General features: G+C 45.0%; 1 protein-coding gene across 2 annotated transcripts in view; it reads left to right on the forward strand.

The window, feature by feature from the left end:
- Nucleotides 1-19129: 19129 nt before the first annotated feature.
- Nucleotides 19130-20268, forward strand: part of DHX36 (DEAH-box helicase 36) — a 41471-nt gene continuing 40332 nt past the window's right edge. The window contains exon 1 of one of the 2 annotated variants that reach the window (XM_038416678.2): nt 19130-19743. In XM_038416678.2, coding sequence (XP_038272606.1) covers nt 19534-19743 — 210 coding nt within the window. In that variant the 5' untranslated portion in view covers nt 19130-19533. The remainder of the gene's footprint in view (nt 19744-20268) is intronic. The other variant, XM_043491943.1, reaches the window with a different exon arrangement.

Raw genomic sequence — 20268 nt, forward strand, 5'->3', positions numbered from 1 at the left:
TGAACACCCATGTCTTAATTATTCAACAGACACAAGCCATTTGCAAAGTGCTCCCGAAAACTTGCTTCATTTTCTCCTGGTTCATGTATTAGGACTTGTCTACAGTACAAACTTAGGCTGCTGTAGGCTGCCTTGCATAGACCTAGTTGTGCGTGTGTCTACACTTAACTTGTCTCCCACCGATATAGATTCCCTGTTACAGTGACACAGTAACATCACCTCCCTGAGCAGCACTGAGCCATGGTTGATGTAGTGAGGTTGACACAGCATAAGTGTAGACACTGTGTTACTTATGGCAACCCAAACAGTCTCCAGCAGCTGGCCCCACAATGCCCATCACTGACTGCCCTGATCACAGTTGTGAACTCCATTGCTTAGAAGGTCACAGACACTGAAAGTCCCTCCCTCCCCTTTAAAGCCCTGTGAATTTTTGAAATGCCTTTTCTGATTCTCCATCCTGGCAATCACACACAGCAGGTCTCCATTGTTCTGCAACTGTCCAGCTGACCACACGCTCCAGATGCGCTCTGGCTTGGAGCAGACAGGAGCTATTGGATCTTCTGGGCCTGTGGAGAGAAGTGGCTGTGCAGGTACAGCTACAGACTAGCTGTAGAAATGTGGACACCTACAAGCAGATTGCTTGGGGGGTGCAGGAGAAGGTGTACGACTGGGTCCAGCAGCAGCGCTGCGTGAAAGCAAAGGAACTGTAGCAGGCATAGCAGAAGGCCAGGGAAGCGAACAGTTAATCCAGTAGCAAGCTGCAGACCTGCCGCTTTTTACAAAGAGTTGCATGCCATACTTGGAGGAGGCCCCACCACCACCCCACAGACCACCGTGGATACCTCTGAGAAGCCCAAGTCACAGGCCCCTGGCATGAACAGTGAGGATGAAGTGGAGAAGTAAGAGGAGGATGGGAGACATACGACTGGGAGCTCCCACTATGCCACGAACCAGGACCTGTTGAGACTTTACTGCAGCCTAGTCAGTCCTGACAGTCAAGCATGGGTGAGCCTGATGCAGGGGAAGGAACCTCAGGTAATTGTGTAATTGTATTTCCCATTACAATGATGTATGTACTGATGGTACCCCATCTCCCCCAACTCAACAGGACACCACTAACTTTTCATTAATTTACTCATCCTGGAAGAGGTAGCAATACAACAAGAGGTGGAGTTATCTGCTGTTCATGCGTCTGTAGAATTAGGCAGGGGAGGTCATGTGGAGCATTTTGTTTATGTGCGGAGATGTCCCTGGAATCCTCCTGAGAGATCACAATGAGCCTTTCATTACTCTGCAATCCTCTCCCTAAGGCTTTTAGGGATGGCAACCTTATTTCTTCCTCTGTGGTAGGACACTTTCACATGCCAGTCAGTGATAACTTCAGGTGACACCATTGCAATAAACAGGCTAGCAGCATATGGGCCCGGATGGCTTTGGGATGCGAGCAGCAGCTGTGCTCTCTGTCCTTTTGTTACCCTCAGGAGTGAGATATCAGCTAAAATCACCACCACCTGTGGAAAAAGGTGCCAGTATTCAGTGCCATTTCATGCAACTGAGCAATTCCCTTGTCATTACCCCAGCCGGAATACTCACCACGGCTGGTTCTGAGAGTGGTGCTGTGTATGAGCACTCTGAAGCAGAAGTGTCAATAGGCATTACTTTAGGGGAGCAAGGGAAGAGAGATCTGAATTTTAACTTTTGGTTTCCATTGTGACTATACTGACAGTGGTACTTCTGTGTTTTATCTGCAGCCGCTTCCATTGCAGCCTTGAGTGGTACCCCTCCACACTGTGGAATGCCTGAGTGGGGTGGGGGGGCAGGGCAGGGGGGAAGAGGAGAAAGAGAAGGTTAGAGAAGAGGGAAGAGGAGAAAGAAGAGGACTGGGGGTGACATGTTCAATGAGACTGTGCAAGCCAGTGCTGCATCAGACTGTGAGAAATGGGTCTGGAGGGTGAACACTGCAGACACCCTGGAGAAGGAAAGAGTGGACAGGAGAGAGGCCCAGGAGTCCCAGCAGAAAAAGGAGAGGGAGATGCACCAGGGCATAAGGGGGCTTCTCTGGCAGCAAATATAGATGCCGTAGACACTTGTGGATCTGCAGGTTCTACAATCCTGGACTCGCCTTCCTTGGCAATCCATAGAGAACTCCAGCATAGCATCTCCTTACATCCCACCCAACATTCCACATGGCATCAGGGGCCACATCCCTTCCCCTGCCACTCCATCCCAGGGGACATTAAAGACAACCACAGCTTCACATACACTGACCTGGGAAAGGCACTGTTACAGTATGAGTAGGTAAAATGTTCTTTCTCCTCGCAAATTTCTGTTCCATTAATTTATTACATTTTTAATGTATTTGCTTTTAAATTACACCATTTTTTCTTTGCACTGGTTTTATTATGAATAAAATTCTATTATTTGGAAAATAATTCATCTTTATTAGTTTACAACATATGCTGCAGAGTGCTAAGCAGTTGTGAAAACACCCACTTGTATTTGTACAATATGACAACTCACAGAATCAGTGAAAAACAGTGTAGTAATCATAAATGTACAGCAAGCACTACAAAATTAATAGCTGCATTGACATTGTTATATTCATAGATGTACATAAAGCACCACACAGTTCCTAACTGCCCCCCCCGCCAAAAGGGCCAAGTAGAGCACAGACCACAATGATGCAATACTGTTGCTCACTGTCAAAATGCTCTTTCAAAATCTCCCTGAGCTCCAAGTTGAGCTCTTCTAATAGCACTTGTGTCTGGCTGTTCAATCTCAGACAGCCATTCCAACTCCACCCTTGCAGCAACTTTTCCCCCTTTGCTTCAAATATATTATGCAGGACACAGTAGTCAGCTATAACCATTAGGATGTTTTTTTTCAGTGAGATCCAATCTTGTGAGTAAACCATGCCAGCGTCCCTTCTATCAATCAAAAGTGCATTCAACTGTCATTCTGCACCTCTGAACCAGTAGCTGAATCTTTCCTTGGGGATGTTAAGGTGGTTGGTGTACGGCTTCATGAGCCAGGGGAGCAAGGAGTGGGCAGGTTCCCCCAGGATCGCTATTGGCATTTCAACATCATCAGTGGTAATCTGCCAGTCGGGAAAGAAAGTCCCTGCTTTTAGTTTTCTGAACAGTCCTGTGTTCTTAAAGCTGTGAGAGTCATGCACCTTCCCTGACCAGCCAACACTGATGTCAGTGAAGCATCCCCAGTGATTCACCAACACATGCAAAACCATAGAAAAGGAGCTCATTCTGTTGATATACTCTGTCGCAAGGTTGTCTGGTGCCAAAGTAGGAATACATGTGCCGTCTATTGCTCCATCGCAGTTCAGGAACCCAATTGCTGCAAATCCATGCAGTGTGTCCTGCACATTGCCGAGAGTCACAGTGCTGCATATCAGAAGGCAATTAATGCCCCTACACACTTGCATGACAGTGATTCCACAGGAGATTTTCCAACTCTAAAATGATTTCTCACTGACCAGTAGCAGTTTGGCATTGCAAGTTTCCACACAGTGATCACCACTCACTTGTCCACTGTCATGGCAGCTCTCATTCTGATGTCCTTGTGCTGGAGGGCTGGGATGCGCTCAGCACACAGATCCAGGAATGTGGCAGGAAAGTTCTGCAGCCTCTGCTCAAGCCTGCATTATGATTCTATCCCACCAGTCAGTGCTTGTTTCTTGGCCCAGAAGTGGTGCTCCACTGTCTGCAGCTGCTCTGTGAATGCCACCAACAACCCTGACTTGGTTCCCCCTATGTCCCACAGAAATCTGTCCTCCAAGAAATGATCACATTACTCACTGTTCTTAGTCAGTTCTTCTTATGGCTCTGCAAATACTAGAGGATCATGCGTCCTGTGTGTGCAATGCGTGTTACAATAGTGCAGAGCTCTGCAGGCACCATGCTTTTGTCAGGGATGGTGGACAACGAGGAAGGCTGTGCAGGTTCATGGGATTTTTAAAAAAGGCATGAAAGTTATGGGATATAGATGACATAATGGGATGGAGACAGTTGCATGCTGGGAAGTGACCCCCTTGCTCCCAGTCATCCCGGTATGACTCATGTAGTGCCAAAACTTCCCAAAAGACAGCGTGCTGGACGATGCTGGGTTTCACATTAGGATATCTACCCATGGTATACCACACTGTGCATTGACACAAGCACTCATAGGGAGTATGCACAGCACTGACACCAGGAGCCAAATAAACATGCACCCAAGGTATATATATTAACTGCAGTGGCTTTATGCTGATGTCACATGCATCGACCAAAGGTTGTAGCATAGACATGGCCTAGTAAACACTGTACACTGGGCTCATTTATCACTTCTAGAGACCTAGGTGGATTTAATTTTTTAAAACCCTCTTGTAATAACTAGTAAAAAATATTCATATCCCTTTCCAATTTGATTTTTTTTTCCAGCTGACCTTTCGTGCATCTTTCAACAACAGCTTGACATTTGTGTGCAGAGGGATGGTTGTCAAAGTGACTTTTAGAAGGTGACTTCAAAGAGAAGAGCTCTGTCTCTGTACAGAAACCCAATAAGTTGAAACAGAAAAAAAAAATCCCTTGAAAAATATGACGTGTGTCTAGCACCTGAGCACCTGTTTGTAACTTTAACTATTGAATAATGCAAAGCATATTGCATTGGAAGCTGAGGAAAAAATATGCAGGGCAATTTCTGATAAACAGTATATCCATTGGGCCAGGTTCTTCTCCAACAACACCAGCGTAAAACAGGAGTAACTAACTGTAAGTTAACAGCAAAGGTAAAGTTGATGCATGTAAGACCAGAACCAGGGCCTGTATGACCTAGCTCAGAGGAATATGTTTGTTTTTTTTAAAGGTATCAATCATAATGATATACGGTATTTTTTACAATTTCACATTATTTTAATATTTATTTCCTGTAAATTGGTAATTAAATGATAACTGCAAATATTTTATGTTTATAGGTTTTGTGTTAATGGGTGACTTCTAGAACTGGAGTACAATAGAACTTCCCGATATTTATCAATATAATGAAATCAAAGATGAGGGTACATGTTAATGTATTGTTTCACTGCCATAATGTATTTTATGGCATTAGAGAACTCTCGCAGGAAGACTAAATTTTGCTTTCTCAGACTCAAACAAAAGCTTTTCATATGAATTACAACATATATTTATAACTCTTGTAGATTTTGAGAAAATCTAATAAGGCCTTCAAGTCCTTGTAGGGATAATCCTTATACACATAATCTTTATGCAGAGAAGTAGTCCCACTGATTACTTGCATTGCTACCTGCATTAGTAAGGATTACTCATTGTAATTGTACAGTTAGGCCATTTATTGTCAGACCTCCTCATTTTCAATAGCATCTGAGTTAGCATCTTCATTGTACTATAGTAGAACCTCAGAGTTACAAACACCAGAATTCCAAATTGACCAGTGAACCACACACCTCATTTGGAACTGGAAGTACACCATCAGGCAGCAGCAGAGATTTAAAAAAGCAGTACAGTCCTGTGTTAAACATAAAGTACTAAAGAAAAAGGGAAATTAAAAAAAAAAAGATTTGACAAGGCAAGGAAACTGTTTCTGTGCTTGTCTCACTGAAATTAGAAAGGTTAAAAGCAGCATTTTTCTTCTGCATAGTAAAGTTTCAAAGCTGTACTAAGTCAATGTTCAGTAGTAAACTTTTGAAAGAACAACCATAACATTTTGTTCCAAGTTATGAATATTTCAAAGTTATGAACAACCTCCATTCCTAAGGTGTTCATAACTCTGAGGTTCTACTATATAGACTTGTATTTAAAATTATGTCTTTTCACATTATAATGGTTAAGTATTTTTCATTACAAATGCCACTTTATTCCATTACAAATGGCACAAATGCCACCTTAAAGTGCCACTTTAAATTACCAAAAGGAATGTATTATCTTTCATCTTTTTGGAATATGCTACTATGCAAGAATCCATCCTGTAGGGGTTCATTCTTTTACATCAAGATAATATCTTAATATTAGTTGGACACAAAATTAATAACAACAGCAACCAAAAAAAGGGGCTGGGAAAAGCATGGCAATTTTTCAACTCACTAAGATTATACTAAGAATTGTCTAATTTAATTCAGATTATAAATGCCACTTATGTGTACATGTTGTTATAATTTTAACCACACTAAAAGTCTTTGCATTTTTATTTCATTACTTTTTTAAAAAATGTGAATTATCCTACTTTTAAAAAAACCTGATTGAAATGTAGCAATTTTCTGTATGAAGCCTTCAATATTGCATAATTTCCAGTATGGACTTAAATCCCATTGATTTCAAGCATGTGCTTAGATGCTTTGCTGAAGTGGGGCCTATATTCATCTAAAACGTCAGCTAATAATGAAAAATATTTGCCATTCATGTAACAGAAGAATTCAGTGGAAAATCTAGGCTAGTGAATCTGTGGCAGAGCAAAGAATATAAACTAGGATTCCCAAATCCACTCCCCTAACCGCTAGACCTCAGTCTTCCTGGGTAGTTCATACTTTGGTAACTTTAGGGTATGTCTACAATGCAAATGAAGATGGGATTGTAGCACTAGTAGGCATGCTACTAGGTTTAATCTAGCTAGCACAAGTAATAGTAGTGGTGTAGATGTGGCAGCACAAACTTAAGAGTGAACTAGCCACACCAGAGAAGCCCACTAGGAAGCCTGAGTAAATACTGGGGTTGCTAGCTCATGCTGAAGTCGGTACTGCCACGTGCACACTGCCATTGTTACCTGCCTTAGCTAAATTAAAGTTAGTGCACATATGCCTACCCATGCTATGATCACACCTTCGCTGGCAGTGTAAACATACCCTTAGATACATACAAATTATCACTGAAACGCATTTGATTAATTGAATTATAAAAACTACAAAGGGCCTTAAATGGCAGAGAATTTTCTGGTTTTAAGTACTGTCTCTGGAGGTGGAATAAATTAGCTCAAAATAAGAGCTCAGTGGTCTAGGAGCGTAAAGGTAAGCTGAATAGCAGTACCATGCTGAAGGAGTGGTATTACAAGTGATCTTATTATAACCAGGACTGGGATATTGCCACTGCAATGCTTAGAAATGCCCATGTTCTCTCAGTGCATGTTGAAATAGACATGAAACTATTAGACAGATTTTTCTGCTAACCGTACTGATTGATTCCAAATGACACAGGGTATAATCATGTGGAATTATTGGGCCAAATGGAGCAAATCCAATGAAGTTATATGACCATTCTTCCTGAAACGTGGTGATGAAATCTGAAAAATTGGATTTTTAAAAATTATTAGCTTTGACTCTTCCCTTGCATCTGCTTACATGGAGAGGTTAAGTATCATATTTGCCTGGCTTGTAAATATAAATCTATGTGGTATTTATTCATATAAATGAATTCAGCTATTAATCAATATTTTCTGTTGTGACAGGGTCGGGCCAGATGGCTATAGGAGAGTAACTGAAGGCAGATATATTAGCCCCAGGGTAAGTAGGTCCCCTTTCCCTAGGTAAGGAAACAGGGAAGATTCCAGAACAATCAGGAACCTTCTGGAGACAATTAAGACAGGCTGATTAGAACACCTGAAGCAAATCAAGAAGCTGCTAGAATCAATTAAGGCAGGCTAATCAGGGCACCTGGGTTTTAAAAAGGAGCTCACTTCAGTTTGTGGTGTGTGTGTGAGGAGCTGGGAGCAAGAGGCACGAGGAGCTGAGAGTGAGAACACAGACTGTTGGAGGACTGAGGTGTACAAACATTATCAGACACCAGGAGGAAGGTCCTATGGTGAGGATAAAGGTGTTGGGAGGAGGCCATGGGGAAGTAGCCCAGGGAGTTGTAGCTGTCGCACAGCTGTTCCAGGAGGCACTCTAGACAGCTGCATTCCACAGGGCCCTGGGCTGGAACCCAGAGTCGAGGGCGGGCCCGGGTTCCCCCCAAATCCTCCCAACTCCTGGTCAGACACAGGAGGAGTTGACCTGGACTGTGGGTTCAGAAAAACGGCCAAGCTGAGGGCTGCCGTGAAGCTCCAAGGCAAGCAAATCCGCCAATAAGCGCAAGACCCCACCAAGGTAGAGCAGGAACTTTGTCACATTGTGTTTTGAGAATTATGAAGTTTGGTTCTATTTTCTGGGCCTTCTGATTTGTCATCGTGATATCTATTTCAGAAACAGATGGGGAGATAAGGTAAGTCCTTGTAACCTAGTAGAGTACCCATTCAGCTCCATACAGTCAACATATTCATTGTAAAGAGTCAAAAAGTCATCCTCTCCTGGATTTAGTTGTATTAATGAAAAGTAATTCAAACTAACATGACATAAACCCCAGCCTAGACCTCCTGTCCTGGCTTGGCTACACCTAGGTTTCCTCTCTCTAGACCCTGTTTGTCCCAGCCCTTCACCTCTTTCCAAGAGGGTTAGGTTGTCCTCTTCTGGGGCACGTCTATGCTACAGTGGCACTGCTATGAATCTGCAGCTGTGCTGCCGTCGTGCCATAGTGTAGACACTTCCCACGTTGACAGAAAGGGTTTTCCCATCAGTGTAGCTAACCCTTCTCTCCAAGAGGTGGTGGCTAGGTCAACGGAAGAATTCTTCTGTCGCCCAAGCCATATCTATACCAGACGTCAAACTACAGCACTCAGGGTGCAAATTTTTTCCCAGCCCTGAGCTATGTAGCTAGGTTAATCTAATTTTTAAGCATAGACCAGGCCTTATATTCCTTATGAACTCTAATGAGTCTTTGAGCCAGCAGTAATTAATTGCGCCTTGGAGGCTGCCAACAATTGTTTAAAAACCTGGGAGGAATAGAAGAATCCCCTTATTCAAGCCTTATTTATAGGGTTATGATTAAAAGAATTTGGTATCAGTACCTGAGAACAACTGGCTGACATCATAACAGGCCAGATGAATACTTGCATGTGAAAAACAATCTAGTTTTGTTTGCCTCCCATAAACAGAATTACTTTTTTCTTAAAATCAAAGGTGATTTCTCTGTTCCTTTTCCTTCAAAAACTGGAACCTGTGAATTCTGATTTAAGCAGATCCTGAGGAACTTTCCTTGAATGATGTGAAAGAAATATAAAAACAAAAACAAATAGGTTTCCAAAGGCTTAAACATGCACATAGACGTTAATGCAAGATGTGGCTATAAGTCAAGCAGCATTCAAGAAATGTATTGTTGCCTCTTTTCAATTGAGCAACTAGTCAAGGTTTGGAGCCCTGAGGATGTTCCTGTTAGAAGTAGAAATTGATGATAGTCAGGTATTTCCTTGATGCAGTTTTGTTTATTTACAAAGAATGTACCAATTCCTCTGTCTCTGAATGCAGCAGGACCAAGAACAAAAGGAGCAATTTCTTCGCTTACAGTCGAAAGTCTCTTCAGCCAATAGGTCTAAATAGGGTTGCCAACTTTCAAATTTTTTAAAACCGGACACTAAAGCTCCCAACCCCTGGGTTGCTCACTCCCCGCTGTGCCCCGTCGCTTGCCTGCTCCCACTCTCCCAGTTGCTTGACTGTTCCTCCCCCCCCCAGGACTCACCTGCCGCCTGCAGAGCCAGGCTGGGAGCTGACATGGAGCCTGCCTGCCCACAAGAAGCAGGTAGGAGGTGGATTCTGACTGAGAAGAGGCTGGCATAGGTTGATGACCACTCACCCCCAGGCAGGAGGCAGGCTGGCAATGGCATTTCCAGGCAGCGACCCCCGTTTCAGCACCCCTGCAGGCTGTAACCGGACTTTTGGTATCCAGTCAGTTCTGAGCAGACTTCCTTCAGGTCCCTTTTTGACCAGACTTTCCAGTCAAAAACCAGGCACCTGGCAACCCTAGGCCCAAAAGCTTTTCCCAGGGTCACACTGTGCTTACAGGCTCCCGCTTGGCTTTTTCTTGTCTCTTTTCTTCTGCCTCTCTCTGTTCTTGTCTGTGACTTCAGTATCTGCTTGTTTTCTCACACTCAGACACACAGTTACCGAACTTAATACTCAGCCCAAAACTCTTGGGCAGGTAGACATACACCTTTTTGTCTTAAGTGAGGCTCATATTTACAGTTATGTTAACTGAAGGGTGAGTTCACACGTACCAACCTCAATGGGTTTTAACCCAACCCATAACCCAACCTCAGCTCTTACTAGTATATTGAACTGAACATTGCTACAGGGACAAACAATTTAAGCACCGAATGGTGGTGCTACAAATGTCCATCGAATTATGATAAATAATTTCCTTTTAGCCCCCCACTGGTTTCAGACTATTGTAGGGCACTTCTCCTGTAGGCTATGTCGATTGATTTAAATCACTGGCTTCTAAATTAGAGATGCACTAATTGATTTGGTTTATATTCATCAAAAGGCTTAAATCCAGACCAAAAAATCACTTTCACATCCATCAGCTCACATTAGTTTTAAGAGGATGAGGGTTGGGAAGCAAGACGAACATTACAAGGGCATGAAAATTCCTTCTTGATACTGTAGCTACCTGCGGGACTATCCACTGCCTGAGATCTCAGATTATCTAAATAGTTGTTGAAAGGTCATAGCTGCACTGTATTAAAAGAAGCAAGAGAACTTCCTCTTTGTCATAGGGTTGGAACTGCAAACTGTCGCACTGCACAAACAAGCTGGAGAAGATGGGGTACACAGATCCTTTTCTCTCTGTCTCATCCCTTTTTTCTCTTCCTCTCATGAGAATGCAGCTGTGGAATTCTCTCTCACTCAACACATAACCATGTTGGTGGCGTGTTTCACAAATGAGCCCTAAACTTTTTAAAATTCCTTTTAAGAATTCTCAGTGTTTATTTTGTGTGATTTTGTTTGGCTATTTTCTGCATGTCTATTTAGTGTGCCTTTTTAAAAGAAAATTGGCAATCTGTTCCCTCCAGAATTTGTGGCCAGTTAGGGATTCTTTCAAGAATTCAGTGTATTCATCATAAATTTGCTGTGAGGTGATGAGTGCCTCCTGAATAATGCTGAGCCCCCTCAGCTCCCATTGATTTCAGTGGGAATAGAGGACATTCAATACTCACAGGCTTAATAGATTGAATTTGTATTGAACCATACAAAAGCCTCACACATGAGCACTTAACAACTATTACATATTCACGCTATAGAACATATTTGCATTTGGAAAATTCATTTGTCCATCTCAGAATGGGAGATAGGGACACTGTATCTTCCCCCTGATAATGATGAACTTGCTCCCTTGTAAAAGCTGCCAAATTACCAGTTATCTCAGTATCTCCAAAGAATGATTTGATACTACACTGACTTTTGTGCATCTAGGGGGAAAAAGAAAATGGCCAGTAGGAAGGTAGGAAATTACTTAGTACAATTTGCAAAGCATGATGACACTCCAAATTATGGGCATCGTAGTGCTATATTATATTTGGCACAGTTTCAGCTTTGGGAAAAATTCTATTAGTGCTTGATTGTGTTTGAACATACTGCTCCTAGGCACCACTTTAAAAATTTCCCTCCCATTAATTATAAGCAAAAAGCTTTGTTGTTTCTATAGCCAATCTTATGATCCTACATTGGAAGAACATGTACAGATTTAAAATAAATCTTTTTCCAATTTTCTCCTCTTATTAAATCTACAAATGTAGCGTTCATGAGGGACACCAGATTGGCAGAACTGGAAACTATAGTCCAGTGGCAATCAACTGAACAGGTACAGTATGGACTCGACCTGTGTAATCTATGCCAAGATGGACCTAAACTGTAGCATGTCCCCTGTTTCTATGGCACCTCAGTTCTGAATTCTACAGAAAACTGGACGTTCTGTCTCAGATTCTTTAGTCTGAGCACTGTACACGTGGTGCAGCAGAGTGTGGGAAGTTGGGAAAGGGGCTTTGTGCATCTTTGCATTCCCACAGTCTTGAGGAAAGACTGCTCTACATTGTGCTTTGCTAAACCGGGATCGGCAACCTTTGGCACATCCACAGGCTCGGCCGATCACAGCTCCCACTGGCCGCAGTTCACCCTTCCAGGCCAATGGGGGCTGCGGGAAATGGTGCGGGCCAAGGGACGTCTGCTAAATCAACTGCCTATGCATTGATCGCCGCAGCGTCTATCCTCCGGTAAGTGTAGACAAGTTCTAACTCTAGCGTGGGAGAAGCGCACAGCACAGTTGAAGATCAAGGTGGCTGAGAGTTGCAGTGTAAAGAGCTCCCCATGGTGTTCAGTGATCACACAGTGCTTAAGGTACTAGCAAGAGCTCTGTTTTATTCTGTGTCCAGTTCCAGCTGGCTGTGCTCTCTGTCAGGGAATCTCAGCTCCTAAAGGCACATTCCCAATACCATACCCATTAGCTGTGTTGAAAATGTGTGTGGCTTGAGAGAGGCAGGTGGAATAGGATTTGAAATAAAGTGCTGTTGTGGTGGGTGGTGCTGACTGTTGTCAGCTTTAGGGAAGGAAAATGCTGCAGTGTCAGGGCTCTGGCTGTATTAAAATTAGTTGGATTTTTAAATAATGTGCTCTCACTTCCATTCCTTCGACTCCCCCCTCCTGTTATAATATTATCTTTCTTCTATCTGTGAAGAACACCTCCGTGTTCCGCTATTTTAAAAATTAAGAGCACTTTCTCAAACACGGGCAGGTAATGATGTACACTAACAAAGGAAATAGAGAGAAGAAAAGCAGGAGGCTGACATTCAAATATGCATTAAAACAGGATGTGACCAATTTTAATCCAATATTGCTCACGAGAGATAGAGCTATACTGTATTGCTAATATTACTGCTACTCATTTACATGAGCTGAATGTTTGTAAAATCAAAATGCCCTAGAAAGAATAATGTCTGGATGTGAAACCAGGGCATTTGAAGTGTGTTATGCTAAAATATTTTAAATTATTTAACACAAAGAAAACACAGCACACTGCATTAGGTCATTATTCATTTTTATGGAGCTTCAACAACCACCTATTGTGTTATTTGGTTTCCTCTGCCATCTTTAATTTTATAAAGTTACAGTCAGATAACTAGCTAAAGTTTTATGAAGCTAAAAATTGATGACTTTATGCCAAATTTAAGCAAAGGTAAATGAAGCATCTTCACAGTGGTTTATAGCAAAATCTAATATTTATTTACTTAATTTGATTTCTCAAACAAAAATGCACGTGTCCAAAGTTCTAGGCACCCTGCAAGCTCCTAAAATGACATTTTAAAAAAAATCATACAGTAATACACCTCACTCAGATTTGCATCTTAACAAAATCCAGCTGTACTAAAACAACCATACCATCTCAGCTCCTACCCTGTTCTCTCTATCCATAAGCCTCTCTCAAGCCCCAGAAAACAAAGGAATCCTGCAACATGCTGTGACATCCTGCTTGGGGTATCCAGAACTGTGAGCCACTATGTTACCGTCCCCACAATCTCACCAAATGAGAACTTTGCTGCTGCTAAGCTATGTGTCAGCTCCCTGACACACTAGTTCAGGGGTGGGCAAACTTTTTGGCCCAAGGGCCACATCGGTGAATAGAAATTGTATGGAGGGCCATGAATGCTCACAAAATTGGGGTTGGAGTGTGGGAGGGGACGTGGGCTCTGTGATGGGGCTGTGGATAAGGAGTTTGGGGTGTGGAAGGGTGCTCTGGGCTGGGACCGATGGGTTCGGAGGGTGGGAGGGGGATCAGGGCTGGGGTAGGGGTGTGGGAAGGGGTTCAGGTTCTGGGTGTGGGCTCTGGCGTGGGGCTGGGGATGAGAGGTTTGGGATGCAGGAGGGTGTTCCGGGCTGGGATCAAGGGGTTTGGAGAGTGGGAGGTGGATCAGGGCTGGGGCAAAGGGTTAGGGCATGGGGAGAGACTAAGGGGTATGGTCCCCAACCCAGCGCCCTCCGGAGTGGGGCCAAGCCGCGTGGTGTGGCCCCAACCCTGCTCCCCAGCCGGAGCTCCAGAGCAGGGCCAAGCTACATGGTGCGGCCCCAGAGCCCTGGCCGGAGCGGGGTCGCACCACTCGCTTGGCCCCTGACCCAGTGCCCCGGCCAGAGCATTGGAGCAGGGTCAAGCTGCTTGGTGCGGCTCAGGGGCTGGCTTAAAACAGCTCACGGGCCGTACTTTGCCCAGCCCTGCACTAGCCCATCTGTCTTGCCCGCAAACTCTTCAGGACTCTGCCAGTTCAACTTGCCTTGCAGTTGCCTTGCAGTTAACAATCATAACTTGTTAACAATCATAACGTAGTAACTTGCCTTGCAGTTAACAATCAGTGAATCCCAATTCCTGAGTTTCCCAGAGATGTCTGCCTGCAGTGTCCAGTCCCTCCAACTGGACACTCACAGAAGTTATTAAGTTTGTTGCCTTCAAAGAGACAGAGCACACACCAGCCCGTTAGGTTAGCTGAAGACTCACACTTCACTGTAATACAGAGCCCTGTGATGGTTTTGTAAAGAAACAAGAATAAGTTTATTAACAAAGAAAAGAGGTTTAAGTGATAATAAGGAAGAATAAAATAAATAGGTGTGGTTACAAGTAAAACAAAACATGCTTTCTAGTGACTAAAATGTAATTTCAGCAAGTTTTTATTTTTGTCTTAGCAGGTTTCTCACCTATATGCAGTTTCCAGCTACTCTTGCCTCCCAGGCCAAGATGATCCATCTTTCAGAGAGCACTGAACCTTAAGTTTAGGACCAGCGTGTTAACAGTTTGCGTAAGATCCCTTATATGACACCTTTAAGATGCACATTATGACAGTGTGTTCGGGAAATGAGTGGGTCAGGCCAGATGTGAGTAACAGTATGGTGTGCCCTCTACCCGTTAGTATCGAGTGGCTCCCAGAGACACACGTGCCCTGACTGTCAACATATCTGGGCTTTTTCAGACCAAGCTGGGGACTGAATTCCAAAGCTGAGGAGCCCTGCCTGCAGATGCCTCTCCCTTATATACTAAGGGACCAAGTTTGAGCATATAGTTTGAAGTCAGCTCGGGGATACTATGGGAAAGTGATTTATCATATAGACATGTCCCAGGCCATTTTAGGCTCTGTATTTTGTACCATGCCTACCACAATGGGGTCCAGATCCATTTCTAGGTCTCCTAGGTGCTATGATAATACAAATGATAACACCTTAATTTCTACTTGGAAACCAGAACACATCACAGAGAACTCATGACAGGTATTTATGGCATCAAGAACTCCCAGAAGGACACTCCACTTACCAAGTGAGCTTCTGAATAGTCTTACAATGTAGCTCTATGGGGAGCTCATAGCAGTAATCTAATCTTGAAGCGACAGAGATATGGATGATGGTAGCAAGAGCAGCATCTGGCGGAAGAAGAAAAAAGAAAAGGGGGGTGCGGGGAGCCTGCAATCTTCTGGCTAAGTACAGATGAAAGAAAATCTGTCCTGGTCACAGATGCTACTTGATTATCTAAAAGCATCTGCTGCTCTAACCTGACCCCCCAACTTATGACTACTGGGTGGCTTAAAAAGGATGAATGTCAGATATCCAGATATGAATTAATATTTTCAGCTACTATGCATGCTTACAGGTTTTCAGTCCTTGCATGAACCCTATTGCTGTACAAAAATGAACAAAAAATCCTGCTTGACACTGTCCTAATGGGTAGACTTCTCCCTGTACCCCACTTCTTAGCTTACGGTGGATTTTGAGAGGTGGGAAGTGTAGGCTTGTAGTTGTACATCCCCTCCTGTATGATGTCTTTCAGGGTGACTGGCTGGTCCCTCCCTGAATACAAACAATCTTCAGAGGCAGGGTTCAGCAAAGACACCCTCCATCCCTACCCCTACAAAAGTGCGTTAAAATCTGAGAGAGACGGCTGCCTCCAGTTCTGTAGTGGGGCAGGAAAAGCTCTTGCTACTATTGCCCATGTGCCTAGGACTCCACAGAAAGCAATTGCATGCAGTAACTAGGGAAACCTCATGAACTGTACTAATCCTCCATGGTCTATGGCAGGGATCGGCAACCTTTGGCATGCAGCCCGTCAGAGAAATCTTCTGGCAGGCGGAGACGGTTTGTTTACCTGCAGTGTCCGCAGGTTCGGCTGATTGCATCTCCCGGTTTGCTATTCCAGGCCAGTGGGGGCTGCGGGAAGCGGCGTGGGCTTAGGGATGTAACTGTGAACCACAGCCAGTGGGAGCTGCGATCAGCCGAACCTGCAGGTAAACAAACCGGCCCGCCAGCAGATTTCCCTGATGGGCCACATGCCAAAGGCTGCCGATCCCTGGTCTACAGTGATGACTTTGAGCACTCCCACTGCCCTTGTAAAGACTCCCTTTTTATTTAATGAAGGGATATATGACTATAAGAACTCTGGATATAGAGATCTCAAACCCAGTGCTCCAATAGTTCTTAAACCATGAGCTGATAGATTGTGTCCAGAGTTTCTTCCATCACAATGTAAAGCATGAACCAGTACAAGGATTCAATTATGCATTTGTCTGTCCCAAACAAAGGGCAGTGGGTGGGTTAAGCATGTAGTCAAGCAGCTGCCCCCATTATGTATCTGTGTTTATTTTCATCTTGCCTCCAGAGTACTGTCTTACTATTATTTTATGTAACCAAGTGCTGGAATTGTAAGATTAGATCGGGGTAAACTATAGCATTGGGATTTAGGAGGGAAATTAGTCTACGAGAACAGAACTGTTTTAAGAGGCAGTTGTTAACATGAAACAAATCTGAGAACTAGTGCATTCGATAGTTGGTATTTTGGAGAATCAGACTTCAAAACATATGCTGTGAAGAGTGGTAGACTGACAACAAAGCAGAGAAGGCAAAGAATGCTATAGAGAAATGAGTCAAGAGCCACTTATAACTATTTATAGCAGGGATATTGTGATTCTATAAACCAGGGATCGGCAACCTTTGGCCCGCGGCCTGCCAAGGTAAGCCCTCTGGCGGGCCAGGCCGGTTTGTTTACCTGTCGCGTCTGCAGGTTCAGCCGATCGCAGCTTCCACTGGCTGTGGTTCACTGCTCCAGGCCAATGGGGGCCGCAGGAAGCGGTGCAGGCCGAGGGATGTGCTGGCCACCACTTCACACGGCTCCCATTGGCCTAGAGCGGCAAACCATAGCTAGTGGGAGCTGCAATCGGCCAAACCTGCGGACGCGACAGGTAAACAAACCGGCCTGGCCTGCTGGGGGCTTACCCTGGCGGGTCATGGGCCAAAGGTTGCCAATCCCCGGTTTATAGCATCACAATGTTACTCAAGGAAACAAAAGGAGTATTAATTTAATTAACAGTGAAAGATTAATAACCTAAAAGAATTAATTTACACTTCAGAGCTTGGACAAAATTTACTACATAAGGCAGCAATCAACTCAGAACATCCAGAACTAGTTCTAAATGTAGATAGAATATAAAAATCCCAAGAATAGAAACACCCATCCTGAGCCGTGTTTTTTTATAAGATTTATAGTTTAACAATAAATCAGAGCATCACATTGGATATTGCTGCTTTCTCCACAGTCATAATAGCTACAGCCTCAAGAAGTTTCAGAGTAGCAGCCGTGTTAGTCTGTATTCGCAAAAAAGAAAAGGAGTACTTGTGGCACCTTAGAGACTAACAAATTTATTAGAGCATAAGCTGATGAAGTGAGCTGTAGCTCACGAAAGCTTATGCTCAAATAAATTTGTTAGTCTCTAAGGTGCCACAAGTACTCCTTTTCTTTTTAGCCTCAAGAAGGGAAGTGTAAATAAAATCTTTGGTTGAAACTACAGGGCACATTTAAAGTTGATGTAACTACTCACATTGGTATTTAGAGATGACACGGGTTAATACCCATATTCTTGAGAAAAATAATACTGAATCTTTTCTGACCAGGGAGTATAGATTGTCTTTCAAAAAAGTTGGCTCTTCTGACAGCACAGCCATAGTCCTGCCATTTAGGACTATTCTGGGACACTGGTTTTGTATGGTCTTAGAGGGAAGTGTGTCACCTATAAAGAACAAAAAACACTTTACAGGGTGTTTTAAAATGTTTGGAAATCTTTAAGTTGACTTCAGCTGTTTGAACAGAACATTTCTAAAACAAAGATTGTCAGAAATTCATATGAAAGGTTAAAGGCAAATATCTCATCCAGAGCTCTAAGCCTGGATTTCAGACGAATTGGCCAATATGTTTGACTAAAACTGTCCAAACAAATCCCTCAGATAACCATTCTGCTTCCATCAGCCTAGGTCATTTAACAGTAAGGCTAACCAGCCAGAATATGTGCTTTTGCTGTTTTCCCTGACAATTTTCTCCTTGCCTAATTAAAGCATTCTCTCAGTTTTCTTCTGCTAAATAGTGTATGGTGACTCCCAGTGCAATGGAGGATCAAGTATGATAACCGGATGAACTAGAATAGATGTATATTGTTTTCTGCCCAGATAAACTGGCAACTCTCAAGTCATGCACTACATCTGTTAGGCCTGTCCTACATTTTCAGGACATTAAAACAACCCTGAAACCTATCTGGGGATGATGCAAATGATGATGCAACATTACAGCATATACATCACAATAGTGTAATGTGATAACTTTGTCTTAATGGGCAACGCCCAAAAACAGTGGCAATACTTGATCTAGCTTCCAGTACATAGTGCTCCTGGATTTAGTGTCTCCTTAACTCAAGACACTTACTTGACAGTGCAGCACATGGCTTCTACGCTGTAGCAAGCTGCCTGGGTGCTGCAGGACTGTAGTGAAAATTCTTCAGCATCTATACAACACCAACAGACCCTGGTTGGCAGCGGGCGGGGTCAAACCTGGGACCCATGAAGCTTAATGCATGAGCCAAAAGCCACCTGGCTGTTAGCCAGGAATGTAGCAGTCTCATTCATCTCTAAGTAGTCTTGGTACCATTTAGAGGGGACAGAACACCACATCCAGGAGGTGTATGGGTTACATCTATAGATGTTTTTACATCACACTTTTATTTAAGCATGACATGACTAGCAAAAGGAGTGCAATAGCCCCTGCATTGTACACGGTTCCCACATTTCTGGCTGGTAAGGTTGGACACTGATGTTGTCTGTAGGTTTCAGAGTTAACAGGGTGGGTAGCGGTGGATTCTAGGCTTTCCTTCTCAAAGGGAGAAACGTTCTGAGTCACGGGCTGACTCCTCCCGCTTTACTGCATAGACAGGCCCCAACCCAGCCTAGAAAACGGGCCTGTGAGCTCCTAGTGAAACACAGCCGGGACGCTTCACGGACCGCGGAGAAGGGAGGGAAAGTGTGACTGAGCAAAGCCCTCACCCGCATGGGCGCGGCCGGGATTAGAACCCCGGCCCACGAGGGTACCAGGCTGGCACTCTAACCCCTGCGAGGCGCTGGCACAGTTCGGGAGTCTGTTCCCCTCCCCCCGCACGCCACACAGCGCTCCCCGCTAGGTTTGGACAAGCCGCGCGCCGGGGAACGTGATGATGTCTGTCACAGCGACACGCCTGCGCCCTCGGAGGCGTTGGGAGGTGGAGCGGAAGTGAGGAAAGGGAAAGAGACGGCCGACTTCCGGTTCCGCCGGGCGCTGCTGCCGGCTTCTTGAGGGTGCTCCGCGCCCTGTGTCCTACCCCTCGCGGCGACCTGAGCGGAGGAGGATGAGCTTCGAGCACCGCAGGGACTGGAGCCGCGGAGGAGGGGGGGGGCCCCGGCCTTCCTCCTCCTCCTCCTCCTCCTCCTCCTCCGCGGGGGGACCCGAAGGCCGCGGGGGCCGGGGCCGGCATCCCAGTCACCTCAAGGGCCGCGATATCGGGCTGTGGTACGCGCGGAAGCAGGGCCAGAAAAGCAAAGAGCCCGACAGGCAGCAGGTAACGGCCGCGGCGCGTATCGGGCGCCTCTTGTCCGCCGCTGACTCCTTTCCGCCTCCTGGGCCCGGGGCTCAGCCCCCGCTGCCCCCCCCCCCCCGCCAGCTCCGTCTCTTCTCCCTCTGCCCCTCGCCCTTCCCCGCTGGTCGGGCCGCCAGCCCTTGGCATGGTCCCCCGGCCCTGGGACGTTTCCCTGGCAGCGAGTGGGTGCAGCCCTGGCAGCGAGTGGGTGCAGCCCTGGCAGCGAGTGGGTGCAGCCCGGGTTCTGCTGCGCTGGACCCTGGGCCCATTGTCGGCTACTTTTGTGCGGTCTGTCGCTCTCTCCATGCACGTGCACGCCCCCAACTTATTTGTGCCTCCCGCCGGGAGGGGCGCATGATGGTCTCAGCCATGGAGCCGCATAAATGCTGCAGTCAAATCCGCCCCGGTACCAGACTACATGCATAAAGAAAGTTACCTAGGGTGCAGGACAGTAGACAGCTAGTAGGCTGTGCCGCTTGGGCCGGGGTCAGGCATGGGAATTCTAGC

Source organism: Dermochelys coriacea, chromosome 9, assembly GCF_009764565.3.
Source record: "Dermochelys coriacea isolate rDerCor1 chromosome 9, rDerCor1.pri.v4, whole genome shotgun sequence".
In the NCBI taxonomy this organism is placed as follows: domain Eukaryota; kingdom Metazoa; phylum Chordata; order Testudines; family Dermochelyidae; genus Dermochelys; species Dermochelys coriacea.